The sequence below is a fragment of the Leucopleurus acutus genome, assembly GCF_964270905.1.
Source record: "Leucopleurus acutus genome assembly, chromosome: 17".
Classification (NCBI taxonomy): Eukaryota; Metazoa; Chordata; class Mammalia; order Artiodactyla; family Delphinidae; genus Leucopleurus; species Leucopleurus acutus.
Genome location: NC_139159.1, coordinates 6,483,674 through 6,510,086, shown reverse-complemented (window position 1 = coordinate 6,510,086; position 26,413 = coordinate 6,483,674). Strand labels below are relative to the sequence as shown.

Here is a 26,413-nt window from a genome sequence, read left to right as displayed (position 1 = left end):
ACTATCGGGGAGACCGCCTCAGATGTTAATTCTGATCTAGGGTACCGCCCCCTTTAAACACAATTACAGAAATATACCTCCTGAAATTACCACCCTTGCATCCTCCCTCTGAACACCTGCGTCTATTCAGGAAAGAGCGGACCCATCAATCCGTGTAGTGTGACGTGATGAGCTTACCCTTTTCTAAAGCGGTATTTAGGCGCTTGTACGATGATCTCACATAGCCAATCATGAGTAGCCAATAGGGAGCCATTTGGAGGAAACAGGGCACTCTGAATGCTGGTCAGGTACCCCGTAACAACATCGATCTCCCAGTGAAACCAGGGGGCACACATTCAGCCTAAAACACATTGAGTTGCCACCTTTTTCCCATGGTTATTAATCAACAAATTTCAGGGAAGTTAACACCTTGTGGGACGTTAACGCCTGGGGGCCCCACCATAGTAACACTGTTGCTTGTTTCAGTAGAAACCAAAAGCAAGAAAGAGGATAGATGTTACAATCTGGCCATCTGGCAACACCATCTTATCTGTGCCACTTAGAAAATGATGCTTTGGGCAATGCTATGGACCCAAGTGTGTAATATTTGCCTTTGGAAGCTAAATGAACCCTAGTTAGCTGCCCAGGGGGTCACTTAGAGTAGCATATGAATAAAAAACATGATAGAAATGCTTCTAGTATACAAAAGCATACTACCATCAAAGATATTTTTGCTAAATATTTGCTTCAAAGTCCTGAATAGGATTTCTGTCTGTGTGGGAGAAGAACCCTCTCCAAACAGTTTTAAGGTATTAAAAGTAAATGTAAACATTTTCAGTGTAAGGTCATTAATTATAAATTATGTCTTGGAGAAGAGATTGGAGGGAGAAAGAACTACAAACAGAAACCTGTCTTTGGAGAAAGAAATAAATCAATAAAAAGCAGGAGGGCTCTGTGTTTCTGATTGTGGCTGACCGAAGCATATAATACACATGCCTCATACTGTTCAGACATTTGCTGTAATCTAGTGTTTATTTGTTTTCACGTTTGAATGTCTAAAAACGGATTTGAATGTTATTTCCAATAATTAGCTCCGTAAATTAAGAGTTCTCTTGTAATTGAACCAAAGGATTAATTTGGCTTTTTACTAAAAAATTTCTTTTAAGTTTCTTTAGTTCCATATATTGTAAAGATGACACAATGACTGTATGACACTGTTGCACAAATTCTTAATCGCCTTATTATGATTGCCTTTAATATACCAAAATGACGAATATAAAAGACTAGGCTGGAGAGCTCCTTAAATTAGCACTTTCATTTCACAGGGCCCTTTATAATTCTGCTGACAAGGTTACTCATTTGTTTACCTTAAATAAAATGTTGTGCTTTAATTAAAATATTCATAAGTAAGTAATATTTCTCACACCTTGAATTTCACAGCTGGGGACTGGGCTCAGCAAACCACCTTCCACATGAGAAACCATAAACTGACCTCTGCTGCCGACTTTGGCAGATACTTGGTCTTTAGACGTAATTTATATTTAACTATTTTGACTAATTCCAAAGCCACTTTTCACACTGAGCTGTGTCTGCTTTTGAGCTCAGCATTACAAAATGCTAGCCAAGCAAGCCTCATTCCCTGCTGTAAAATTCAAGATGTGGGAAATTTAAACTAGTCCTATCGATGAAAATACATCCAATGGTGAAAAATATTTTATTCTTTAGGGGTGATTTCAAAAGATTGACAAAAACAGACTCTAAAGCCTTGAAAGAATGAGCTTAATGGTAGCAGACAACCGTGTGTATTCACTTTGCTAATCTTTCATTTTTGACTCTAATGACTTTTTTTCTGTTTAACTAAGCAATGTGACCTTTAGCCTACCACCAAGTCATTTTTTGGTACTTTTGCTCACTTTAGGATGATTTTACTTGTATTTGCAAAATGATCCCCTGTGAAAAATGAAAAGCTTCTGTAAACTGAAATTCAATTCTGAACATTTTTACCTTTTCACACTGAGGCTTCCATACACTCATGCCATCCAGTGTTTTTGTTGGAAAGGGCATGACCACTCGGCCACTCAGGGTCCCCAGCCCACTCCCAAATGTGACTTTGACTGCCACTGCCAACTCCTGAGTCTTTGGAAATAGAGCTTCAAGACACAAAATTTTAAAATAGTGATGAACCTACAAACTCCATAACTGTTTCTTTGATTAACATATTGAACATAATTGATCATCTTTTAATTCTGTCCTTGTTTTTATATTTAGCAAGGAGAATATATATCAGGATTTGAATGCACTGTAGAATTCTCTGCCCATTATGTAAATATGAATGACTTCTTTATCCACATGTAGTTTCTTTCCCCGGCAACCTTCATCAATAGTATCTTTCTAAGCCAACTACCTCCACTGTCAAAGTACCCCAGATAAATCGGTACATATGCTTTATGGAAAACGGAAAATTTTACTATAGTTAATCTTTTTCTTATTTAATCTCTTGCCATACTTCTTAAAAACTTGTTTCAGTAAGAAAACACAATCTTTGGGGAGATGTATGTTATCATATTATGTGTGTGTGAGTGTGTGTGTGCGCGAACACACACAGTTATCATTCTGCACTGTACTTCTCTGGAAACGAAAGCAGATGCGCTTTCTAATTTCTAATTTCAGACTCTCTGTTGTTACAGGTCTATAAAAAGAAAACAGAGGCTGCAAAGAAGGAGTACCTGAAGCAACTAGCAGCATACAGAGCCAGCCTGGTATCCAAGGTAACATGCAACCATGTGGTATTGGGATGGATTGTGGCCATCTCATTGCAGACTCTGATGGTCATGTGAAAGCATAAAAGATTACTGTAGCATTTCTGCACAGTCTCCTCTGCTGAAAAAGAAAAAGTAAATCCTAAACAAAGCTATATGTTATGAAAATATTTGTTCATACCTAGAGGACCAGAACAACATCCTCTGGTGTCGTTCCATCCATCCTTTTGTGTACTGTTGCCCACCTGTGGATTACTGATTTTGTGGGTTAGTCGCAGTGCATTCTTAATCCCTAACCAACTTTCTGTTTCACCATGTTCCACGCTTAAATTGCCCTCCACCCTGACCCCATCCCATTGGTCTTTGCTGAGGAGATGCCAACTGTCTTTAATCCTAGCCTCATTGCAACATCATCAGAATGTAAGCCTACCAAAACAAACAAACAAATGAAAAAAATGCATCATTTCATTTGAAAATGAAAGCACCACTAAAATAGTTTATGCTTTAGAATATCTCAAATACGAGCCCTTGCTGGTATAAAGACTCAAGAGTTAACTCTGTTTGGTGTTGGATTATTAAAGCTGTATTTCCTTTTATAGATTTCTCAGGCAGGTAACCTCAGAGACAGGGCTGAAGCTGTGAGGACTGGACACTGTGGCATCTTAAGTCCAGATGTGGCTGGTACCCGGCTCAGTGCGGGTGGGGCTCTGGACTTCATTCCATTCACCCATGAAAAATACTTTCTGTTTTATCCACAAATATCCATTCCCCTTCCAACAACTCTAAAGTAATTATATAATTTAGTTTTTCTTGGGGAAAACATATACTGAATATATGATACAGAGAAGAAAAAGGAGCACAAAATACAAATGCATAAGAAATTTCGGTACACTGTTGGTCTAATGCAACTTTGCATTCCACTTCTAAGGTATGACATTGTGGGAAAACTTAATATTTATTATTTAACCTTAAAATTCCTAGCTCATCTGTACTATCTCACTATGGATCTCACACTTTCTAATTTTTCTAACTCCTTTTGAAGCTGTTTATATTTTCTGCTGATACCGTCACACATTTCTGTATATTTATAGAATTCACAGCATGTATGTAAAATTATAGCAAAAAAACAAGGTGCAAAATATTAGCTCCATCCAACAATTGGGTTGTACAGTTACTTGGTATTATTCAGATTAATATGCCCAAGATGTAAGGGGGCATATGAATTCTTCTTATTTCATCCAAGATAAGTTTCTTCTTGAGCATTTTAAATAGAAGTTTTAGTCAGAACATTTTACATATGAGAAAATCAATACGTGAAGTGTCAATCCCAATACAAAGCACCCGGTTAATGTTATGCAGATTGCCAGAATGCTATAATACTGACTAAGCTTTACTTTCAAAACAAGTGTCCTCAGATTTGCTCTTAGCTGCAACTTTTCTTACTATTCATTCTCAGAGTTGCAACCCTCAGTATACGGCAATTTGTATAAATGCTGCGAATTGCCATTTCTACATTTAAAAAAACCCAGCACTTTTCTTTAGAGCTTACTCTGACGTTTTTCTTCTCTTTGGCAGCAGGAATTTTGCTGGAGCTGTTGAATGTCTATTTAGGTACAACTATCTATTGTATGTATACAAAATGCAGAATAGTTATAAACACCCTCTCCAGGTTAGAAAAATGGCCTTCTGATGTTGTATGTGAATGCGATATTTGCAGTATAACCTTGCAGACACATGCAGAAAATTTACCAGCCTATCCGCTGATTGCACACAGAAACATATATAAAAATCCATTGCTTTTCCATTTAAAATTATCACAAGGAAAATAGCAGCCATTCGTGTTTACACATATATTTTTCTGTTTACTTTTTTTAGTATGTTATAAATTATTTCCCTATTCTGAAAGATCTGAAGATCTAAAGGTGCAATCATAAAATGCTACACGGTAATAACAGTCACCAATCCAGGCAATCACAGTGTGACAGCTTCTCCGTTCACTCTTTCATGTGTTCATTTGGTGAATTTCCCTGGGCATGTGGTCTGTGCCGAGCGCTGGGCCAGGCTCGGAGGACACAGTGGAGAACTGGCAGGTGCGTCCTCTGCACTTAAAGAACTTTCTCTTCAGTCCGGGGAGACCACTAGTGAAAACATAAGTTAATGAATGACCAAGATCTTTGTGAATTGAAGCCTTCTGGGAAATCAAGGAAGGCATCTGATAGGGTGGTCTGCTGACTCCTCTTTGAAGATATGAGCCTGGAGCTGAGAGCAAGGGAAGACAGGAGCTTGCAGGACACAGGGAGCCTGGGACAGAGCCGACCAGGCAGTGCAGCAAATGCAGGCTCGGGGGACAAAAATACCTCCTTGGATGGAGAAACGGTCAGTGTGGCTGGAGCTGAGCGAACAGGGGAGTGTGGTCTGAGATGAAGCTGGGAAGATGGGCAGCGGCCAAGTCACGAAGGCCTTGCAGGACGGTGAAAAGAGCTGGGTTTCATTTTCTGTACAAAGGGACGCCACTGAATGGGTTCCAGTAGGGGGATGGCGTGATCGGATTTATATTTTAAAAGATAACTTTATGTGAATGACTTCCCTCACTCCCCATACCTTACCCCTCAAAGTAGGCTTGATTGTCCACATTTCACTGAAGAGGAAAAGTATCACATAGGCAAGAAGTGCCCAAGCCCTGTGTTGACCTCCCGCTCCCTCAGTCCTTGTGCTGGGCCGTGTTGTCCCCGGGTCCTGACAGGGCGCTCGACCTGCCTCCCTAACCCCCTGCCCCAGAGTCAGGATGGAGCATCGATCTTCTCTGTTCTAAGCCCACTTAAAGTGGTTTATTTACAATATTGTGTTAGTTTCAGGTGTGTAGCAAAGTGATTCAGTTGTATAGATTTTTCAGATTACTTTCTATTTTAGGTTATTACAAGATAGTAAATGTAGTTCCCTGTTCTACATAGTAAATCCTTGTTGCTTATCTATTTTATGTATAGTAGTTTGTATCTGTTATTCCCATACTCCTAATTTATCCCCCCGGCCCCCGCTTTCTTTCGCCTTTCCCCAAAGTTTGTTTTCTATGTCTGTGAGTCTGTTTCTGTTTTGTATATATTAGATTCATTTTATTATTTTTAGATTCCACTTACAAGTGATATCATATAGTATTTGTCTTTCTCTAACTGATTCCACTTAGTATGACAATCTCTAGGTCCATCCATGTTGCTGCAAATGGCAGTATTTCATTCTTTTTATGGCTGAGTAATATTCCATTATATATATATATATTTATATATATACACCACATCTTCTTAAACCAGTCATCTGTTGATGGGCATTTGGGTTGTTTCCATGTCTTGGCTTTTGTAAACAGTGCTGCTATGAACATTGGGGTGCATTGTATCTTTTTTAGTTAGAGTTTTCATCTTTTCCGGATATATGCCCAGGAGTGGGATTGCTGGATCGTATGGTAGCTCTATTTTTAGTGTTTTAAGGAACTTCCCTATTGTTTACCATGGTGGCTGCACCGATTTACATTCCCACCCACAGCGTAGGAAGGCTCCCTTTTCTCCACACCCTCTCTAGCATTTGTTATTTGTAGACTTTTTGATGACGGCCATTCTGACCCATGTGAGGTGATACCTCATTGTAGTTTTGATTTGCGTTTCTCTAATAATTAGCCATGTTGAGCATCTTTTCGTGTGCCTCTTGGCCATCTGTATGTCTTCCTTGGAGAAATGTCTATTTAGGTCTTCTGCCCATTTTTTTGACTGGATTGTGTGTTTTTTTTGATATTGCGTTGTATGAGCTGTTTGTGTATTTTGGAGATTAACCCCTTGTTGGTTTCATCATTTGCAAATATTTTCTCCCACTCCACAGTCTGTCTTTTTGTTTTGTTGATGGTTTCCTAAGGTCTCTTTTGTCAGTGAAATACTGTATTAGCCAAAGCTCTGTGTCCGGTTCCCCAAGTTCTCACTGGCAATTTTGATTTGCTCCTCCAGAGCTACGTATTTTGGTACCAATTTTCTCTGCAATGTGTTTCATCCAACAAGGCCTTGTATCCCTGGGCCAACAGCTCTTGCCCTCGCTAATGTGTAACCACGTCAAGGCGGCTACTTCTCACTGCTTCCACTCCAGGCCCTAGTCTGCATCCCAGCCAGAGCTGCACAACACCTTTTCCACATCAGGCACAGGGCTTGGTGCTGAGAGCCCAAAGGCGAGCACAACAGATCAGAGCGTTTCGTGATACTTGAGAGGTTTGAAACTATACTCTAAAATTAGTTGTTTGTTACAGAACATAAACAAAAGATAGAGGCAGCCAGCGAACGTTGGTCCACCCGAGAGACTGAGTCATAGGATTAACAGTGCTCCTCTCCTTTCAGTTCCATTCTAGCTTAAATGAATTATATACCATCTAACCCGGCGTATTAATCAACATGACTCCGGACCCGAATAAAATTGCAGTCGTAGTAGAATATTCTGACCTTCGTACTTGAAAATGACAATACAGACACACTCTCAGCTGGACACCCAAGTTTTTTCAGTAACAACGCAAATACAAATGGCACCTTGCTATCGAGTAGCTTCTATGTGTCCCACGCTGTGCTCGGCATTTTACATATACTTCTACTCATCATCACAATAACCCTACAAAGTGAGACTTAGCCCCATTTTCTACAGTCTCTAGGCAGAGAGACTAAGTGACTTGGAGAGTCTAAGAGACGAAGGAGAGGCTAGTGGTAGCAGAGGGAGAGCTCACACTCGCTCTCCGGTTCCAAAGCTTGTAGGCTTTTCTCTACCCTGGGTGACTGTCAATTTTTATATCTTTAGAACTGCGGCCTCTTATTATCCTCAGTAAAATTCTGTGCCAACTCTTACATGTTAGACAGCCAAGAGTAAAGGTGTTCTCGTTTAAATGAGGCTGGGGATGAGGGTAGAAGGCTGCCCCCTCCCTTCCACCCACCGCCCACCACCAGAGGCCGGCCCGAGACCTTCAGAGGACGCTGGGGCCTGCGGAATGTTTAGGAAGCCCTGTTCTGTGCCTTGCTGTTCAGCTGTGCACGTGCTTTACCTAGTCACGTGGAGCCAGTGACAAACCCACCCAGGGTTAGATCTGCTCGGTGACAGACCCGCCCAGCACAGCCCCTCTGACGTGGAAAAACATGCGCAGTGAAGGACACAGGAAAGGGAGCACACTGGCAGCTGCAAGCACAGCCTGGGTAAGACCTGGAAAAACTAACCTGTTCAGTTTTAGACTCTATGATTTAAAGAGGGAAGTTGGGGAGATTGCAGAGGAAAGAGTCATAAAGCAACTGAAAAGGGAGGGCGGGAGATAGTAGCAGAGAAGAGTGGATTTGACATTACTAAGTCTGAAAAACACATATGTGGGCATGTTCACCCCATGATGGGTGTCAGGCATGGGCAGTGGTTCCTTGTGCTCTGCTTTCTCTGAATCCAGAACAAGAATGGAGACACCATGTTACCCTAGAGGAATTTAATCTGAACAGGGAGCATTACCAAACTCTTGGATTATTTAGGCAAACAGTTTCTTTCCATTGAGAAATTTAAAAGCAGGAAGCAAAGGTTTATAAATAAGGTTTGGAGAAGATCTTGAAGGCGTCTTCAGTACCTGTGCTTCCCCAGGCACCAAGGGAAGCATTAAAAACCTCTAACGCACCACCAGTGTCACACGAAACAAGTCCTCAGGGGGCAGAAACGTCCCCAGGCACTTGGGGCAGCTCCATCTGGGTTCAAATTCCAGGTTTCTCACTTCCTAACTGCTCGCTTTTATGCATGTTATTCAACTATTTAAAGTCTCAATTTTCTAATGTGTTAAACAGAGAAGATAATAGGACCTACATCATTAGGTTTCCATTAAAATAAAATAGGAAACTATATATAAACTGCATGATTCAGGATCTTGAACACAGGAAAGCACTTAACACCAGCAATTATTATTACTATCAATTTTATGTTTAACGTTATTGATAGGTGCGCAAAGAACTAGGAAAGTTTTGTATATGATTCGCGATATCGCTGGATCATATTTTCAATGTCTGCAAGGCCACTTTGATGTAAAGAAAATTTTAAAGTGGCATTAAAATAAGAAAAATTTGCTTCATACATATATTCTTTTATAAAGGTAACAAATGATCTAGACATTTAGAACAATCACCTGCACGGGTTCCTTAATTGAAATGTCTTTATGAGCCTTTAGTTGAGGGAGCCTATGAATAGTCTGGGGGTCAAGGATATATGCCATGTGGAACCTGCGGCTTCTGGGCTGGAGTGGTTTTACCTGCTATTTCAGGTCGTTTTGGGTTGGACTGTTAAGTAAAGCTTAAGGAAATACAGTTTTTCCATAGACTCAGGAATTCCTAGACATGAGCCTAAATTACGTTGAAAGCAACGTATAACTTTAAAGCAACTGGAACTAGCTTTATCTTACTGCATAGGCCAGAATTTACATTCCCAAAATGAGTGTTGCATTCAAAGGACTCACCTTGGGCGGCTACACACTTATTTTATGATTGCCCCAGAGTTCAGAAGACTTTTGGCAGGTCCTCTTTCAGAACCGCACTCCGCAAAAGTCTATGAGCCACCTTAGCAAATCAACATTGTCACATGGTTTTCACACCTCATTCTTTTCCCCAAACGTCACCCATATACATCCAACAGACTTGGCTTCAAGTGACTATTAGCTGTTTCCAAAAATCAAATTCACCACCAAAAGACAAAGAGTTGTCTGAGGATATGTAAAGCGATGTCCCACAGGCGCTGAAGCAAATCCTGTACGGAAGTTCCCAAATATTCCAAGTAAAAGCAGCATTATTGAAATAAGCGTACAGCTGCTCAGAAGTGCCAGCCTGGAAAGAGACAGTGTTTGGATGAATATGTTCTGGTATGTCCAGTATAAGTAATCAGATTCATGACTTTAAGGTCACACATCAAATATGAGATTTTGTCTGTACCTTGAGCTGGGGTGCCGAAACTGACAGGGGATGATGGAAGCTTTTTATAAGGTACAGTATAGGGCAGTGTTGAACTAAATTAAGTAAGTTCTCTGTTGCCATGACCGGTAGTAAAGAAACACAATTCTCAGTTCAATTAAAGGATAGTAAATTTGAAACAAAAGAAATGATTTTTTACAGGATGAAAGTAACTTATAGAATTCACGCCGCAGAGAGCTATTGAGACAAATACTTAGTCTGAATATGAAAATAGGATGGATCATTTTATGACTGTTAACATAAAATTTGCAGCTCTGTAAGCCCAGATCGTGATTTAAAGATAGTAAAATCTCATGCTTCAGGGTGTAAGCTAATCACCTGCAAGTACCAAGAAGAATTTTCCTTCCAAAAGTAACAATGCACAGTTGAGTGGGTGCATACAGTTTGTTTAATTTCCAGTGCATCAAGTATTGGTCAGCACTGGAAACAAGAATCAAATTAGATGAACTATTAATCTGATTTGGTTCAGCACCTCCTATATTGTTATTTCCACTGAGCTTTATGTCTTGTGTTTATACTTTGCTGTTTTAAATAAAAATTGCTTTGTCAATCTTTCATTTTTATAGTACTTTTCATCCCAGAAAGGGAGCATTTATAGACTATTTATAGACTATTATCTATTAGACTAGTCTATTATTTATAGACTATTATCTTATTATAGACTATAGACTATTATCTTATTATAGACTATAGACTATTTATAGGCTATTATCTTCATTATACAAAGTAAATGGGATTGAAACTATCCTGGGCAATCAACAACTTGATTAATAAGAAGTACCTTAATGTTTATAGAGTCGTACCCTTTGTGAAAGACTACTGAAAAGACCAAAAAGGTCTTCATTGGGCCACACACACACACATTCCATTTTGCTTATAGAAAACATCCTTTAGAATCAGGGGCCCAAAAGAAAACAGGAAATAGAGCTTATAAACCAATAGCAAATACACATTCATCCCATGAAAATGTCACGTTCGAGGGTGGATTTTCGGTTGTGTGTACACTGATAGGGTCATATTTGGCAGGTGACCGACACAAAGCACACACCACTAAATAAAAGTGGTTAATGCATTTGAGATTAGAAACAAATTTAAATGATTTAGACTGTATGAGAAAGTAATTCTAGTTTCTGAATGGAAGGTATAGAGATCTTCATATACAATGTAATTATTTGCAAAATAGTAGCCTTGCTTTCATAGTTTAATTGGAAGAAAATGACAGTGAGAGTATATTAAGCTTATGATTTCTTCATATTTCCATTTAATCATGACGCTTTGCTGTGAATTCATGACACTTTGCTATGGAAAACAAACTTGTTCTGCCTATCTTCCAAAACAATGGAAAATGAACTTGTTCTGCCTATCTTCCAAAACAATAAAATATCTCTGTAATTAATAGGTGGTCTGTTCTATTAGTCTGATTAAGAATTCATCAGAAATGAAGCTAGGAGCAGTTTTTTTTCCCTTTCTAAATGAGTGAATCTCTACATAAAGATACAAATTCTCAAAATATGGATGAAACCCGGTAAGCTTCCCTGCTTCCTGCCATCCACCCAAGATCCAGTGGGGAACAAAGCACATGGTACCTAACCAAAGGGCAAAGCTAAGGGTTATAATTTCTCATTTCTTCTGGAAGGGTGTGGTTCATGATGAGAGCAGAGAATGAAGATCAATCTGATATTCTGTGGGTTTTCAAAGATTTCAGATCTTTCCTTACCCCTTAGGGAGAGGAACAAAATGTCTTGTCAGGAATATCAGCTAGGGCAACAGTGACTGCTTGCGGTATTGTTCAAGAACAGTCATTCAGTCACTCAGCAAACATGTTTGTCTTCTCTATACTTAGCACTGTGTCAGATTCATGGGACACAGAAGATTCCAGTCCCGACCTTTAAAAAATCCTTTCCTGGGAATTCCCTGGTGGTCCAGTGGTTAGGATTCATGCTCTCACTGCCGGGGTCCAGGTTCAGTCCCTGGTGGGGGAACTAAGATCCTGCAAGCTGCACAGCCAGAAAAAAGGAAAAAAAAAAAAAAAAAAAAACCTTTCCTGTTGGTGCAGGACATCATGGTGAAGAGAGAATGCAGGAAGAGAACCCCCAGTGGAGTGCCTGCCATGTTTAGGCACGTAGCTACATGTGTTATTATTTATCTTGTCATATTCAACGACTTTGAACATATAGAGAAAACATGTAACTTCCCAAAAATTCTTTCTCTCTCTATGTTAAAAATTGTTTCAAGTATTGTCTAAATCCTTGGTTTTGGAAATCTGTTTACTTTCACTTCATTATTGTCCTTCTAGTGATTAAAAACTACTACTATTTCAAAATAGGTTTAACAGTACTGATCTCTACATGCTTTAGAATTGAGAAGACAAATGACAAACTAATGGCTGGATAGACAAAATGTTTTGTGTTTAGTTACTATGAGGGAGGAGTCTTCTCAAGGTTGGCAGTAAAGTACCTCAAGTAAGTTGCTGTCTGTTTCTGTATCTATCTGTCTATATCTCTATCTCTACATCTATCTATCATCTAACTATACATCAGACCGCATGTTATTATTTAGAAAGTGGAATTCAGGAGAATTTGGTTCATGGTTTATTTTGAATTTGCCTTAATGTATCCATGCCTTAGCTCTTCCAGGCTATAGCTGAGAAGTTACCGACTTCCTAATTCCTTCAGGAAGTGGTGTCACTGTCCTTGGCCTAGAATATGAAATTCTCTATGCAGATAGTATTCCAGTAAACATGAAACAAAGGATAATTTTGGTTTTACACCTGGATGGATGTAATTTATATATGCATTTGGGGGCAATACAAGTTAGTTTATTTGAGGCAAGAAATATGACTATTTAAATTGAAATGTATGTTCTATTTGTCATTTTTAATATGCATGTGTAATTTATTAATTCTTCTTCTGAACCAGTGTTTTCCACTGAAGACTATTTCAGTGAAATGGCCCACTGAGGAAAGACTTCTGTGATGGTCCCTTGGAGATTCACAGTGTACATTAACACACTCAAGACTCTGACAAGTCCTGCAGGAGAGGCCCCCTCTTAACCTGATGTGGCCCAGTGCTCTTCCCACACATATTTTGTCATGGAAACTTGTTTTTTAAGGACATTTCTGTTTCCACAAACCCCCTCTAATACAGCTTGGAAACTGTGTCGGTCGGGGGCAAAGTGGCAAAGTCCCTAGAGCTGCTTTGCCAGGACTGGCTTCTGGCCCATGAAGCCAGCCCAACTGCTTGCCAAGCATCTGTACCCACTACAATCAGTGATTTCTAAGTGTAGCATAACCTATCCCTTTAGGTTCGTTTAATTTAAATATGTTTTTAATTACCTTGTTGGAATTCCTGGGACGATCGTATGATCATATCTGAACCTGTCATGCTGTGTTCCCATACACACATATGTGTTCATACAAGGTCAGGCTGCCTATCCACTGCTCTGTGTGTACCATATCACTAGATAATGATGTGATTATTGGCTACAGAAATACAAAGTGAAAACATTTTACAACTCCACAGATTTTATAGTTTTGGCAGTACGGGAATCGTGAGTGATTTTTCTCCTGTTTACATGAAAGCAACTATAAGGCCACAAAGAAGACACACTAACATGTATTAATTTTTGTAGCTATCTGGTCATTGTGCAATTGTTCCTTTCCTGCATGAAGTTGATGCAGTATGTAACTAAATATGAAGTTAGCCCTTCTGTGCTAGGTCAGAGAAGAGGGAATGCAAACACAGTGAGAACACTTTGCCTCGTGACTTAAACGCACAGACACGCAATAAGCACATAATCTCCTTGGCGTCTGTGGAATGACTTCTGCGGCGTGTCACTGCAGTGCCTGTTACTCCGATGTAAAGCTAGTCACTGTGTGCGCAGCCGAGCTAATAACCCACTTGACCTTTTCCTTGGATTGTGCACTGCTCTGCACATCAACAGTAAGAATTTTTAAATGGAACCAAAAAAAGAAAGTGACCTAAGTTTGTTTTTTTTTAAATTGAAAGCACCTTTTAGGTACTACATTTCATAAAGCTTCTTTGGTCTAAAGCCTCCCCTTGAAAATTTTTGTGAACAGTTTTTGACCTTTTTCATGTAAATGCGGAAAGCAGGGAGTCTGAATGTCTATTCCTATTTCAGAAAATCTGCATCACTACTAACACAGAGAAGAATATTATGATGAGAGGATTCTTTAGAGGAGCTTGGATTCTTTAGGGTTCACCTTACTATCTACTCTGCCTGGAGTCAAATCAGAGTCTCGCAGGACCCCACGTCTCCATGGCTGACATGTTTTTAGAGACGGCAGTTGCGTCCTTCCATAGGGAGAGGATGTGAGGCCACCAGTGCTCACCCCAGCCTGGCCTCCTCCGCTCGGCACACGTGCAGCACCGTTCTTACTGCGGCTCTCACTCAGTTTTCCTACACCGTTGGGAGGAAATGAGTTGCGTCGCTGGCTGCCTTGTGCAGTGAAGTTCCCACGCAGAGTTTCATGTCGCTGTGCATGATGAGCCAGACTCGTGAACGTGCCCGTCTGTCCACGGTGCTGTGCGGAGACCCAGCAAGGGAGCCCAGGAAGGCCCTACAGTTCTGGGTAACAAGAAGCTCATGCTGACTTATCAACGGAAGAAGCATGACATCAAGGTCACAGAACAAGGGCACAGATGCATCCTCAAGACCTTGTTTTGACCAAATGACTTTTTTCTCCAGAAGGACATTTCAGCATTTTCTTTCTCCAGCTGGTCTCACCTTTCACCATTTGTTTATCAGCCTCTTCCTCTCACCAGAAGCAGGCAGGTTCATGCCCAAGAAGAAATGCTTTGGGGTTCATTCTTGACGCTTTTCAGCTTCCACTGAAATGTCTAGTTTTTAAGTCAATTAAAAGATTATTAGGAAATGACCGTGTGAAGGTGTGAAAAAAGTTAGGGCAAAATTATATTAATTTATGATGGAGTCTAAAATTTCTGAGGAGATTATTTTTATCCAGTTCATTATTGAGGATAATTCATCACCAACTCTTCAAAAAATCAAAATGTGTTCTATGGTTACTTTGAAGACATATTAATGTGGTTTTATATGACTTCAGAAAGGTATTTTTGAACTCTTTTCTCCCTTATTCAGTTCCATCAACCAACTTTGTTTCTTTGTGCAAATATCTATGCCAAGGCTCTTTGAGAATATAAAAAGGAAAAATAAAAAACTAAACATGCAATCAACAGAAGAACTCCAGAAGTGACTTCCTTTCCAAGTGAGCCACACTGGCTGGTAATTCCTATTAGGGCACTGATGGCATCCACCCCACCCCTCATCTTTTTCTCTCTCTTTGGATGATGAGAAAAGTCACCAAATTAGAGCTTAGCATTTAAGCAAAGAAAAAAAATGTCATCATACGTCATTTTAGATCTTATAAAAGAGGCGCAACGAGCTCAGACTTGCGTAAAGTCACGTGAAGTGATGAAGGAGGGGTTTTTGAGAGTCAGGAGTAGTAACAGGTGTTGATTCACGTGACGTTCACGAGTGAACTCAGAGCATCTTCCTAAGGAAAAGCAACACCCGTGTGTCTGTCTCTTAACTCTGTTCCTGTTTGTTCCTCCACAGAGCTACAGCGAACCCGTTGACGTGAAGACATCTCAGCCTCCGCAGCTGATCAATTCAAAGCCGCCGTCAGTGTTCCCTGGGCCCAGCCAGGCCCACTCAGCTCTGTACCTAAGTTCTCACTATCACCAACAACCAGGAATGAACCCTCACCTAACCACCATGCATCCCAGTCTCCCCAGGAGCATAGCCCCCAAGGCCAATAACCAAATGCCAGTGACTGTCTCTATAGCAAACATGGCCGTGTCCCCCGCCCCTCCCCTCCAGATCAGCCCGCCTCTTCACCAGCATCTCAACATGCAGCAGCCCCTTGGCACCCAGCTCCCCATGCAGGTCCAGCCCGCCTTACACTCCCCCACCATGCAGCAGGTACGTGCCACGCCGCGCCGCGCACTGGACTCCCCTTCGGAGGTGCTGGAGGGTCTGTTCATCCAGCGGGGGTGGGGGGGGGGGCTTGTCCGTTCTTCTGTTTAAGTGGAGAGAGAATGGAAGATCTCCAACAAATACCTGCTTCCCGAAAAGTAATTCACAGGGGAATTGGGCAGCCTCATACGATCACAGTAGCTTCTGCTTTCATAATCCCTGGCTTCTTTCCCATGATACCTGTTTTGCTTCATGTTTCTAATCACCCTTCCTGTTTTCTGCCTCTTGAGTAAAGTACATTTGTTGTTTTCAGATGCCACTACTGCTAAAGATCTCTTTGGGGTTGAGAAGTCTGCCTTTAAAATACATGCATATATTGTTTGGAAATGAGAAAGTCTTGATGATACGCCCGTTGAGTCCAATAAATGCTGCAAGATGAAATCAGGCCGACTATTTCTAGTCAGAAATATCAAATTTGGTACACCCTTAAGAGTCCTAAGAAACGAAAATGTTAACCAGAGTTTTATTTAAAAATGGATATCTGGCTTCTACATAGATTAGAAAACACAGGAGGTTTGGAAGCCTCCCTGCCCACCCCCCAATGATGGAAACCATTTGTGTGCAATCTCAACTTTTCTTTGAAATCAATTTTTCCTTTTGGATTTTGGTGTTATTTTAAAATTTGGGAATAAGGAGCAAATGATGTAAACTGAACGTAAAGCATTTAAAAATCCTAAAAACTTGTTTTAACAAAATAGATCAAGGTAAAGCCTATAAAACATATCAAATTAATCTCTCACTTTTATAATCCAATGACTCTGTTGTCCCAGAGCTGTAATTAAATGTGCAAGCATAGTCCTCCTGTGGGAGCGACATCTAGCCCTCTGTGGACTTCGAGCCTAGAGTTTGCCACAGTGGGGTGGAGAGGAGGCAGAAAGAGCAGTCCAATATAGTAAATTCATCTTTAGTGTTGTCGTCATAGACAGGGTTTCCAAGAGGTGACAGTGACCAACCTTAATACGTTACCTTACCTCATCTTTAATTTCAGAAAATTTACAGCGCAGGTCCTGATGTTGCCTTCATCTCACAGGTGAGGTGACTCAACCTCAGCAGAGTTGAGTAACATGCCTGTAAGGTCAGAGCTGGAATTCAAACCCAACTCTGTTCAGCAATCAGAGCCTAGATTTTTTTTTTTTTAATTTATTTTTGACTGTGTTGGGTCTTCGTTGCTGCGTGCGGGCTTTCTCTTGTTGCGGCGAGCGGGGGCTACTCTTCGTTGCGGTGCGCGGGCTTCTCATTGCGGTGGCTTCTCTTGTTGCGGAGCTCGGGCTCTAGGCACACGGGCTTCAGTAGTTGTGGCGCACAGGCTTAGTTGCTCCGCAGCATGTGGGATCTTCCCGGACCTAGGGCTGGAACCCGTGTCCCCTGCATTGGCAGGCGGATTCCCAACCACTGTACCACCAGGGAAGCCCAGAGCCTGGATTCTTAAACGCTAGGCCTGCTGCCTCTCACTCTTAATCATTCTTGTAAATCCTTAACAGTTTCTTCTAAGAATTGGGAGGGTCTTTACATCCTAGTTAGTTCTGAGATTGAATGGTTGTGGTGAGCAAAGGACTCATCTCTTTACTGACGTCTTCTTTGGTCCCTAAGCGAAGGATATTGATAAAGCTCAGACAACTGACTCACCTGTCAGCAGACTGGCTGTCGACCCACTGGGGAAAAGCCAACCTCCATCCACCACCTTGCCTTGTCTACAGCAGGGTTTGTGACCAGCAAGTGATAGTCAAAGGGTCCAATTGCCATTCTTTCCATCAGACGTTACTCTCAATAAGAGGGACGCTCTTTGGGTGTCCTCGCATTTTAATGAACCAGTAGTGTTTGAGTGAAGAGCTAACACCTCGAGGGACTCGACCTTCAGCCATGTGTTTTGAGTCCTGTCTAGGTGTGCTGCCTGGCTGAGGGCCCGTGTTTTGCTCACAGTGCTGTAGTGAGGGGTGTTTCTCCTCAGAGAAAAGAATACGGAAGTCACGGTCCCCTTCCCGAGCTGAGGGCCAGAGCTCTGTGCAGAGAGAACACCTTTCTACTAATGTATCCACTCAGAGACAGTTCATTTTCCATTTATACTCATACCTTAGATGAGCTGGCTGTGACCAACATTTCAGAATTGCATAAGGCCACACGCGGAAACTTAAGAGATGTGTCTTTCCGTATAGAATCTTAACTGAATAGGAAAAAATAGAACAGATTACATTGGACAAGTTACTCATCAATTTTTAAGTCAGTTCTATTAGTGTATCTCAGAAAGTGTTCTTATTGAGACAGTAGGACCTGATTTCAATTTACATTAATAATAGAAGACAAAATGGCATGAACCCAAAATGGAGAGGCAATACAGCTGCAGACAGTGACTGAAATCACTTTTAACGATTCCTTGATCATTGTAGATAGTCAATAAAATAATTGTTGAAGGGACAAATGAACAAGTGAGTGAATAAAAAATTAGTAGTAAAAGTTTAAATATTGGAAGAAATTACAGGCTTGTTTGTAGAATCTCAAATCCTTGGAAGTTTTAAATCTTTTCATTTATTCAAAAAAGATTAATTGAACCCCTTAACATGTGCCAGGCACTGTCTGGGCTCTAGAAATTGAATGAGTTGTGAACACATGGAGCTCACATCAGAGTTGGGGCAGGGGGGTGGCAGGTAGTAATAAGATAAACAGATAAATAACTAGGATCCCATGGAAAAAATAAAACAGGGGGGCAAACTGCAGGGTGTGTGGAGGAACGGCAGGTCTTTTGCTGGGATGGATAAAGAAGGCCCCTCTCAAGAGCAGGTGGATGAGAAGAGGAAGCAGCCTTTAAGAATCAGAAGGTGCGGGCTTCCCTGGTGGCGCAGTGGTTGAGAGTCCGCCTGCCGATGCAGGCGACGCGGGTTCGTGCCCCGGTTAGGGAAGATCCCACGTGCCGCGAAGCGGCTGGGCCCGTGAGCCATGGCCGCTGGCCTGAGCGTCCGGAGCCTGTGCTCCGCAACGGGAGAGGCCACAACAGCGACAGGCCCGCGTACCGCAAAAAAAAAAAAAAAAAAAAAAAGAATCAGAAGGTGGGAAGGGTAGATACCAGCAGAGAGCAGTAGCAAGGAAAAGGGGCTCCTGGCTGGAGGACCTAACTGGGAGGGGCGTGGCTTGTGCAGATGTGGAAAGGAGGCCAGTGGGGAGCCTGGCGAGGAAGGGCGAGTGGTGGGCAATGAGGTCAGATTCATGGGTAGGTCACTGGAGTAGGATCCTGTAGGTTAAGGGGGCTGGAAGCCCCAACGAGTTGACAGCCCTACAATCAGAATCAGAGAGTCCATCGCCGCTCCATGTCACTCAGCTTATTACAGTCACAGCGGTCTGTGGGGCCAGTGTTCATGTCATCCAAGTGGGTCTTTAGCCTGTGGTTGTAGAGCTAATGAATGGGATTCGACCTGTCTGGTCCATCATCTTTATCCTGACAATGTTTGCTTCCTGGGCACGGGGGCCATGTTCCCTTTTTCAAACACCAAACAAAGAAAAAAAGAGAAGGAGAAAGTTAATGGCTCCTGTATTTTTAAAGTAAAGTTTCATATTTCAGTATTACTTTAGTTATTTTATTATGCTTTGGAAAATGAATGTATCCCACAAAAATGATTGTATAGTCCACCAGGAGTAATAGTTTTTTGTTGGTTTTTTTTTCCTGGAATAATATTTTATACAGTAAGTCCATAGACCTGGGGTTTTTTTGGTCCAATTTTCTTCTTTTTTTTGTTCACTATATTGTCGAATGATGTTAAGAGAAAAAAAAATCATTAATATCTGTCAACTTCCTTTATAACCTTAAGAAAAAAATCTTTGTATGGTATCACACAGACAGATTTTCAATTTCCTTGTGTAATAAACAGCTGCTTTAGGATGTGGGTATAATTTAAAGGTTTAAAAAAATCACATTGAGATTGATGAATAAATCAGTTGTGAAGACAAAAACATTGATGCCTGTTGAAAATACCTCTCCAGACAGGCAGGAAATGAAATTAGTTCCCAGTAAAGTGTGGATATGAAGATCACTGTTTGGTATTGCTGCAGGCTTTTTTAGGACTTGCTGTGGTGGCACAACAAAACTGCTAGGGCTACAGAAATCTAATTAAAGAGCAAATGTCCCTTCTGACATCAAATTAATCTTTATCATGTTTCCTATTTTTATTTCAATCTGGCACCAGAAAATGAAATTTAAAATTCCAGGCATGCTACAAAACAGTTGGTGATTTTTCTCTTGAGCATTAAAATGCAAAATATTCAGCCTCGTTTAATTAGACTGCTAAGCAAACAGTTTTTCAAAAATTTATATCATCATTGTTGTTTCGTATTTACATCAGTAATAAAAACGTCCGTAGCTCTGGGTTTGACCTCAGCATCTCTTAATACAGTCTTCAGAAGAATGTTTCATTTTCTAAATTGAAAGCAAGTGAAATAATGGTCTTCAGGCTTTGCTTGTATTTTTCTTGGTCCTTGGTTGTTTTAATACTAGTGATCTTAAATTTAGGCATTGAAGTTAGCTGAATTTTAAATCTTTGAGCTTTGTAGATAACGCATAATTTTGGTTTTATAAACTGAAGTTACCCATTTAATCTTAAAGTGATCACTTAAAAATTAATGTTCTCCTGATATTCTCTCTCCCAAGCTTGAGGGACCGTGTTCATTGGATAGGAAAAAAAAACAATGGTCATTTCCGTTTTTTGATTGTGTGGTGTTGGGTGGAAGCAGGTTGATTGATTTTTATTTATTTTTTGCTTTCTCATATGTTTCCATACCTTCAACGCGAGATAGTTTCAACTACTCTGTTTTTGAGACTGACTTACTTTTAGGTTACGTATTGTTGATTGTGCAAAAACCCAACGTGGAGAACTTTACATTAAAAAGATAGGAGAGCCTTGGTATTTACACAATTATATTCCCCAGGCCTTTCCAAGATTAGCATCAAATAGTCAATGTTAAAATTTATTTATTGGAACACATGATTTATTGACCCACTACTGTGGGTTCGACCCTGAGAATATCCAGTAAGCAACACAAACACTCTCTGGTCACTGGGCAGCCCTGATGACGGGGCTGAAATAAGAGTCAGCGCGAGGCTCTTCTCTCTGGGGACGTTTTCCTGCTGTCTGCCTAGCATCACACAGCATCACATGAGACACTCGGGGAAGAGGTCCAGAAAGCTGGACAGTAAGCCCCATAAAGACATTATGGGACCATAATGAAACGGATAGAGTTTGCCGAAGCCAGTGAAACTCCTTGTGTCACAGAGGTACAGGATGGTCTGGAGAAAGAGAGGATGCCAGCCTGGAAAGGCCTGGAGAACCAAATATCCAGTTATATACCTCTCACTTCTCACCCCCCTATTTTGGAAAATGTTTATGGCTGGAGCTGCAGGTGGTGTCTGCATAAACAAACTTACCTCCCACAAGCCAGTTGTTAGTTTAGGAAACATTCTATTCCTTCTAGTCTGTGTGAGGTCAAATAGCCCAGCTGGCTGAATACTTTTCAATGATTTGTCTTTCATGAGCAGCTTTGGTGGGAGTTTGCGTGGACATTGGCTTGAAGTCTTTATCACTTGAATGGAAAATAAATTAATATCTTAAAGCCAATATTGAGAATTGAGGACATTTGATAATAGATGTCTTTGAGTCGTTACCCAAGGTACCCTCAAATGAGTGAAAGTCTAAGGAAATAGCCTTAGTTGAAAATCAATTTTCTGTTCATTCTGCTGAATTTTTTTAAAAAGGTAAAAATCTCAACAATATTATGCCTTCAGAAGAAGCTCTCTGCAAGTAAATAGAGAATGATTTGTTTTCAAATCCCTTGATTTTTCAGTGGTTAAAAACCATGTATGAAATCTGCTGCAAAAAGAGACAGCCGCAAGATTAATTAAGTTGCTTTTTTAGTCATTTCCAGTAAAGCTTGCTTATGCTGCTCTTGAATTCACCAGATAAGCTAAAAATAAATCTTAGCGTATAATGCTTTTTGTTTACCAGATATAGCTATCTACTTCAGAGATTCTGTCCTTGAATTTTTAAAAGCTCTGCAAGGATTAAAAGTCAACACTTCACCATACCAGTGTATTAAAAGGACCTTCCTGAAGTCTGATTATTATTTAGTTAATAGACTTTTCAATTAAAAAATATTTGCTCTGTCTTATACTTTTCCTTCTCTGTGTTTTCCACTGGCAAGTTGTTTTGAATCTCCTTCCCTATATTAGTCCAACAACTGTTAAAAAGCTTTGGTTGAAATTTTTAGCTGAGAAAGAAGTACAAATAAAAGAAGAAGCAGATGGTCCCTTTGTGATTGACTGAAGAAAAAGGGTTTTGAGAACAATATGTGAATAGGTGTAGTCTAATAAAACACTCAGCCACCTGCTGCCTGGATCCTTCAAAAAAGATTCTGTTGCATATTCTGGGGATTAACTATTAATGTATCCTTAGGTTTGATAGAAAACATAAACTCTGAGGGGTTTAGGGCCTTTCCCCTTTGTTTTGATTGAGTTGGCTTTTCTAAATTTTAAATTGCTTCTAAATTCAATTTATCTGCTCAAGAGTATAATTCAAGGTTTTCTTGAATTTCTTGGTTAAATGAAGGAGAGGTAAAAAGGATGGGTGGTGGGCACTTCCTTTCCATCTTTGTTTTAAGTTTTCTGCGTCCTTGGGATAAGCTTGCCCTTTCAGGGACACTAGCAAGAAGGCAGTAGTGTTTGCAAACAATGGATAAATATTTAGGTGCTTTTCTTCCTTAAAAGGCACTTTGATCCTTATTTGTGCTTTCCCTTTCAGGGATTTAATCTTCCCGACTATCAGACTATAATCAATCCTACGTCTACAGCTGCACAAGTGGTCACCCAGGCCATGGAATATGTGCGCTCTGGATGCAGAAATCCTCCCGCCCAGCCCGTGGACTGGAATGACTACTGCAGTAGTGGGTAAGTGGCCAGCCATCGCCACCTGGTGGCAGACAGCTCTCCTAGCAGGCATGTTGTGCCCTGCTCTCTGGTCGTTGGAAAGATCCGTCATTTCTTCCTGCTTTACAAAAGATTTGACAGCAGAAACTAACACAGCAATGTAAAGCAATTATACTCCAATAAAGGTGTTGTAAAAAAAAAAAAAAAAAAAGATAATCTAGAACGGTTCCGTGTTCGTGAAAGCAGAAATTTTTAAGCATCCTTCCAACCATTCCAAGAATAAATGCCTTTAGATCCTGTTGGCTTTTACTGTGCACTTTCCCAGTGCCCAACTCCACCCCTCAAGCTAGAGCAGATAGACACGTCCCCCTTGGTCACCTGTAGCAAGGCTGTCCTGTTAACAAGGCATCATTTGTCTGTTTTCTCTTCGCACAGGGGCATGCAGAGGGACAAAGCACTGTACCTTACCTGAAAATCCGAACACCTCTTCTTTCCACTGAGGCATTCAGGGAAGTCTTTTCACCGTGGATTGCTTTGTATAGTCAAGGCAGTTCTCCATTTTATTAGAAAAATACAAGTTGCTAAGCACTTAGGACCATTTGAGCTTGTGGGTCACCCACTCTGGAAGAAATAGTCATGCTTCTTTATTATTTTTTTAACCCTTTATGGACATTGTTTTTCTTCTTCCCTGAAGGAAATTTGGACCATTCAGATTTTATGTTGGTTTTTTGCTGTGAAGTGCTGCGCTATAGTAACTGCCTTAGCAACTATAGATGTCTTGGATAAAAGTCCTGGATTTTCCATTGGTTTTCATAATGGGTGTTTATATGAAACTACTAAAGACTTTTTAAATGGCTTGATGTAGCAGTCATAGCGAGTTTGTAAATAGCATCTATGTCACACTCTCCTAGAGTATAAAATGTGAATGTTTTTGTAGCTAAATTGTGATTTGAAACTGGCTCATTCCAGTTTATTGATTTCACAATAGGGGTTAAATTGGCAAACATTCATATTTTTACTTCATTTTTAAAACAACTGACTAATAGTTCTATATTTTCAAAATATTTGGAAAAAAACCGTATTCCCAAACGATTTTCATTTAAAAACAAATTGGCTTTGTCTCATTGATCAGACAAAAAGAAACTAGTGTGAAGGGAAGTGCAAACACGTTTATTTTGTACTGCAGAAAAATTGCTTTTTTGTATCACTTTTTGTGTAATGGTTAGTAAATGTCATTTAAGTCCTTTTATGTATAAAACTGCCAAATGCTTACATGGTATTTTATTAGATGCAGAAACAGATTGGAAACAGCTAAATTATAACCTTTACATACGGCTCTGTATCATTATTTCTTCATACTGTGTCTGTATTTAATCTTTTTTTTATGGAAACTGTTGCGCCTATTTATGAAATAATAAATATAGGTGTTTGTAAGTAAATTTGTTAGTATTTGAAAGAGGTTTCTTTGATGTTTTAACTTTTGCTGGCAAAAAAAAAAAAATTCACGCTTGGTGTGAATACTTTAGTTTTTACAGTGAATAAAGCCAAATCTACTTTTCATTTTAGCAGCAAACTAAAGTAACCAACCCTTATTTCTATATTTCTTTGGTTGACACAAACGAAAAACTATGATATTTAAGAACTTTCTTCATAAAATAGAACAGAGAATCGCCCTAGAAGTCACATAGGCTCCAAGGCTAAACAGATGGGTCTCTATCTGAAAGAAAAAGGTGGCTTCTTGGTTCTCAGCTGGTTTTAGTCAATCTGTAAACTCCCTCCCCTCCCCACAAAAAAGAATTAAAGTCAAATCAATCAAATTCTGCAAGCTGCATGCTTTTCACAAAATCCAGAAAACATTTAGGAATTAAACCGGGGGTTGGGGGGGAGGAATGAAAGGGGAAGCATACTGTCAAGAATATATCTAAAAATGAAAGGTGAGTAACCAGACAGGAAAAAGGAAAAGGGAAGCAGTCCCAATTCGAAAACCGTTGATAGAAATTGAGGTTCTTGCTGTCATTTGTGCCTCTACAAGCTACTGTCTTTTCAGAATTCCTGGGTCTTCCAAGAGAATTCTGAGGGTACTGGAGATCTGCTAAAGAACAAAAAGCATTGAGAATCTGGCTGAAGGTTTGCATAGCTTTTACATCAAAAAGAGCAAATTACACCCTTACAGAGCGTTCTATCAAGAAAGCTAGTCTGGTTGGAAATCAAGAGAATGGCTGTCTTTTTCGTGGAATGTGTGAAATAAACTTAGCAATTTAACTAAATACAAATATATGCATTGTGTAATCCAGTCAGAATTAAAAAGACAAAAGGTATGCTTGCTTTGGAATGATTTTAGGCATTGTACAACCTCGAATCAGCTGAGCATGTAATAACAAATAAATAATGCAGATCCAATGTGATTATTAAAGTGACTGTAGCTGAGAGCTCTAATTTTCCTGTCTTGAAACTGTATAAGAACTCGTGTGATTAAGTTCACAGTTTATTGTTTGTCTGTTTAGTATTTTAGAAATATACCAGCGCTACTAATTACCTAATGTCTTTTATTTATTATATTATGATAAAGTAACATTTGCCCTTGTGTTAAGTCTAAACTGAGAAGGTAATTACCGGGGTGAGAACAACCAGCTTTGACTTTGACAGGTGGGTTGTACAGGAAAGTACAATGTTGTTTACAGTTTTTCTAGAGCAGGTGTGCAACCAGGGTAGAGAGAGTATTGAAACTCGATACCAAAAACAGTAAAAAATAAATAAATATAAATAAAAGAAAACATCATAAATAAAAATTCTGACCATGTATGACCATATTCTATTTGGATACCCATCAGTCTCTGAAAGACAGACCCAGCCAGATGAGGGATCCCAAATAAATTTCATGGCAGAAGCGATCGGGCACAGAAAGGATGGACAGCTGCCCCAGCCACAGGCCTTCCTTCCTGAAACACTGAGAACGCCCTCTGTCAGGTGTTGCCTGAGAAATCCTCTACTTTTAAGGAAGCCAGAATCCAGCTTGAGCCCAGCAGCTACTAGCTTGTAACCGTAAGGACCAGTGATGGTGTCCACCGAGTTCCCTGCTATGTATCCCTTCCGCAGGGACCTCCAGTAAAAGCATTCTGAGAGACTCAACAATAATGCTGATCATCGAATATCTTTTCCAACACACCAAAGTCAAAATTATAACTCATTAGAAAAGAAAAAAGACAAAAAGGTGTGACAGCAGCTAGGAGAGGTTGAGTTGTCTCTCTAACATCCACAAGAAAGAATAATCTAAAATCCCAATTCCCATTCTAATGTGAATGAGTTGACAATGGAAAAACAGTAAAAGAATGACTTTCAGCTACGCAAATTATCGAACAGAGCTGAGGATGAAAGCTGGGCTCTGAGATTGTTTCTACCTTGTTGCCTTAAAGGAAAGGAGTCCCTTCTGACTGAGGCATCAGTGGTCCGTCAACGGTCATGACAACAAAGAACTGTGTGTCATGACTCAGATTCATTGCTCAGAAATTATTTTAATTTATGAATTCAAAATTTAAAATAGGCACATCAACAATCCATTTACCTTTCCTGTGGACCTTTTGCCTTTTGCAAGAGAGTTGCCACACATGTGTGGAAGGTAATTAGATTTAGCCATATGAAATTGCCTATATACAACCCCTTTACCTACAAAATGGCAATTTCATACAGTTCCACCCAATTGGTTGAGAGCTAGAGACGATGGGATTTTGGATGCAACGTTGATATGATTTCAGATGGAGTTAGAA

At 40.2% G+C, this 26,413-nt stretch overlaps 1 protein-coding gene across 1 annotated transcript in view; it reads left to right on the top strand.

The window, feature by feature from the left end:
- Positions 1 to 23,487, top strand: part of TOX (thymocyte selection associated high mobility group box) — a 297,453-nt gene extending 273,966 nt beyond the window's left edge. The window contains exons 6-9 of the mRNA XM_082858836.1: positions 2,667 to 2,747; positions 15,329 to 15,694; positions 22,525 to 22,670; positions 23,085 to 23,487. Of these exons, the coding sequence (XP_082714962.1) occupies positions 2,667 to 2,747; positions 15,329 to 15,694; positions 22,525 to 22,670; positions 23,085 to 23,121 (630 nt within the window). The 3' untranslated portion in view covers positions 23,122 to 23,487. The remainder of the gene's footprint in view (positions 1 to 2,666; positions 2,748 to 15,328; positions 15,695 to 22,524; positions 22,671 to 23,084) is intronic.
- Positions 23,488 to 26,413: the final 2,926 nt, after the last annotated feature.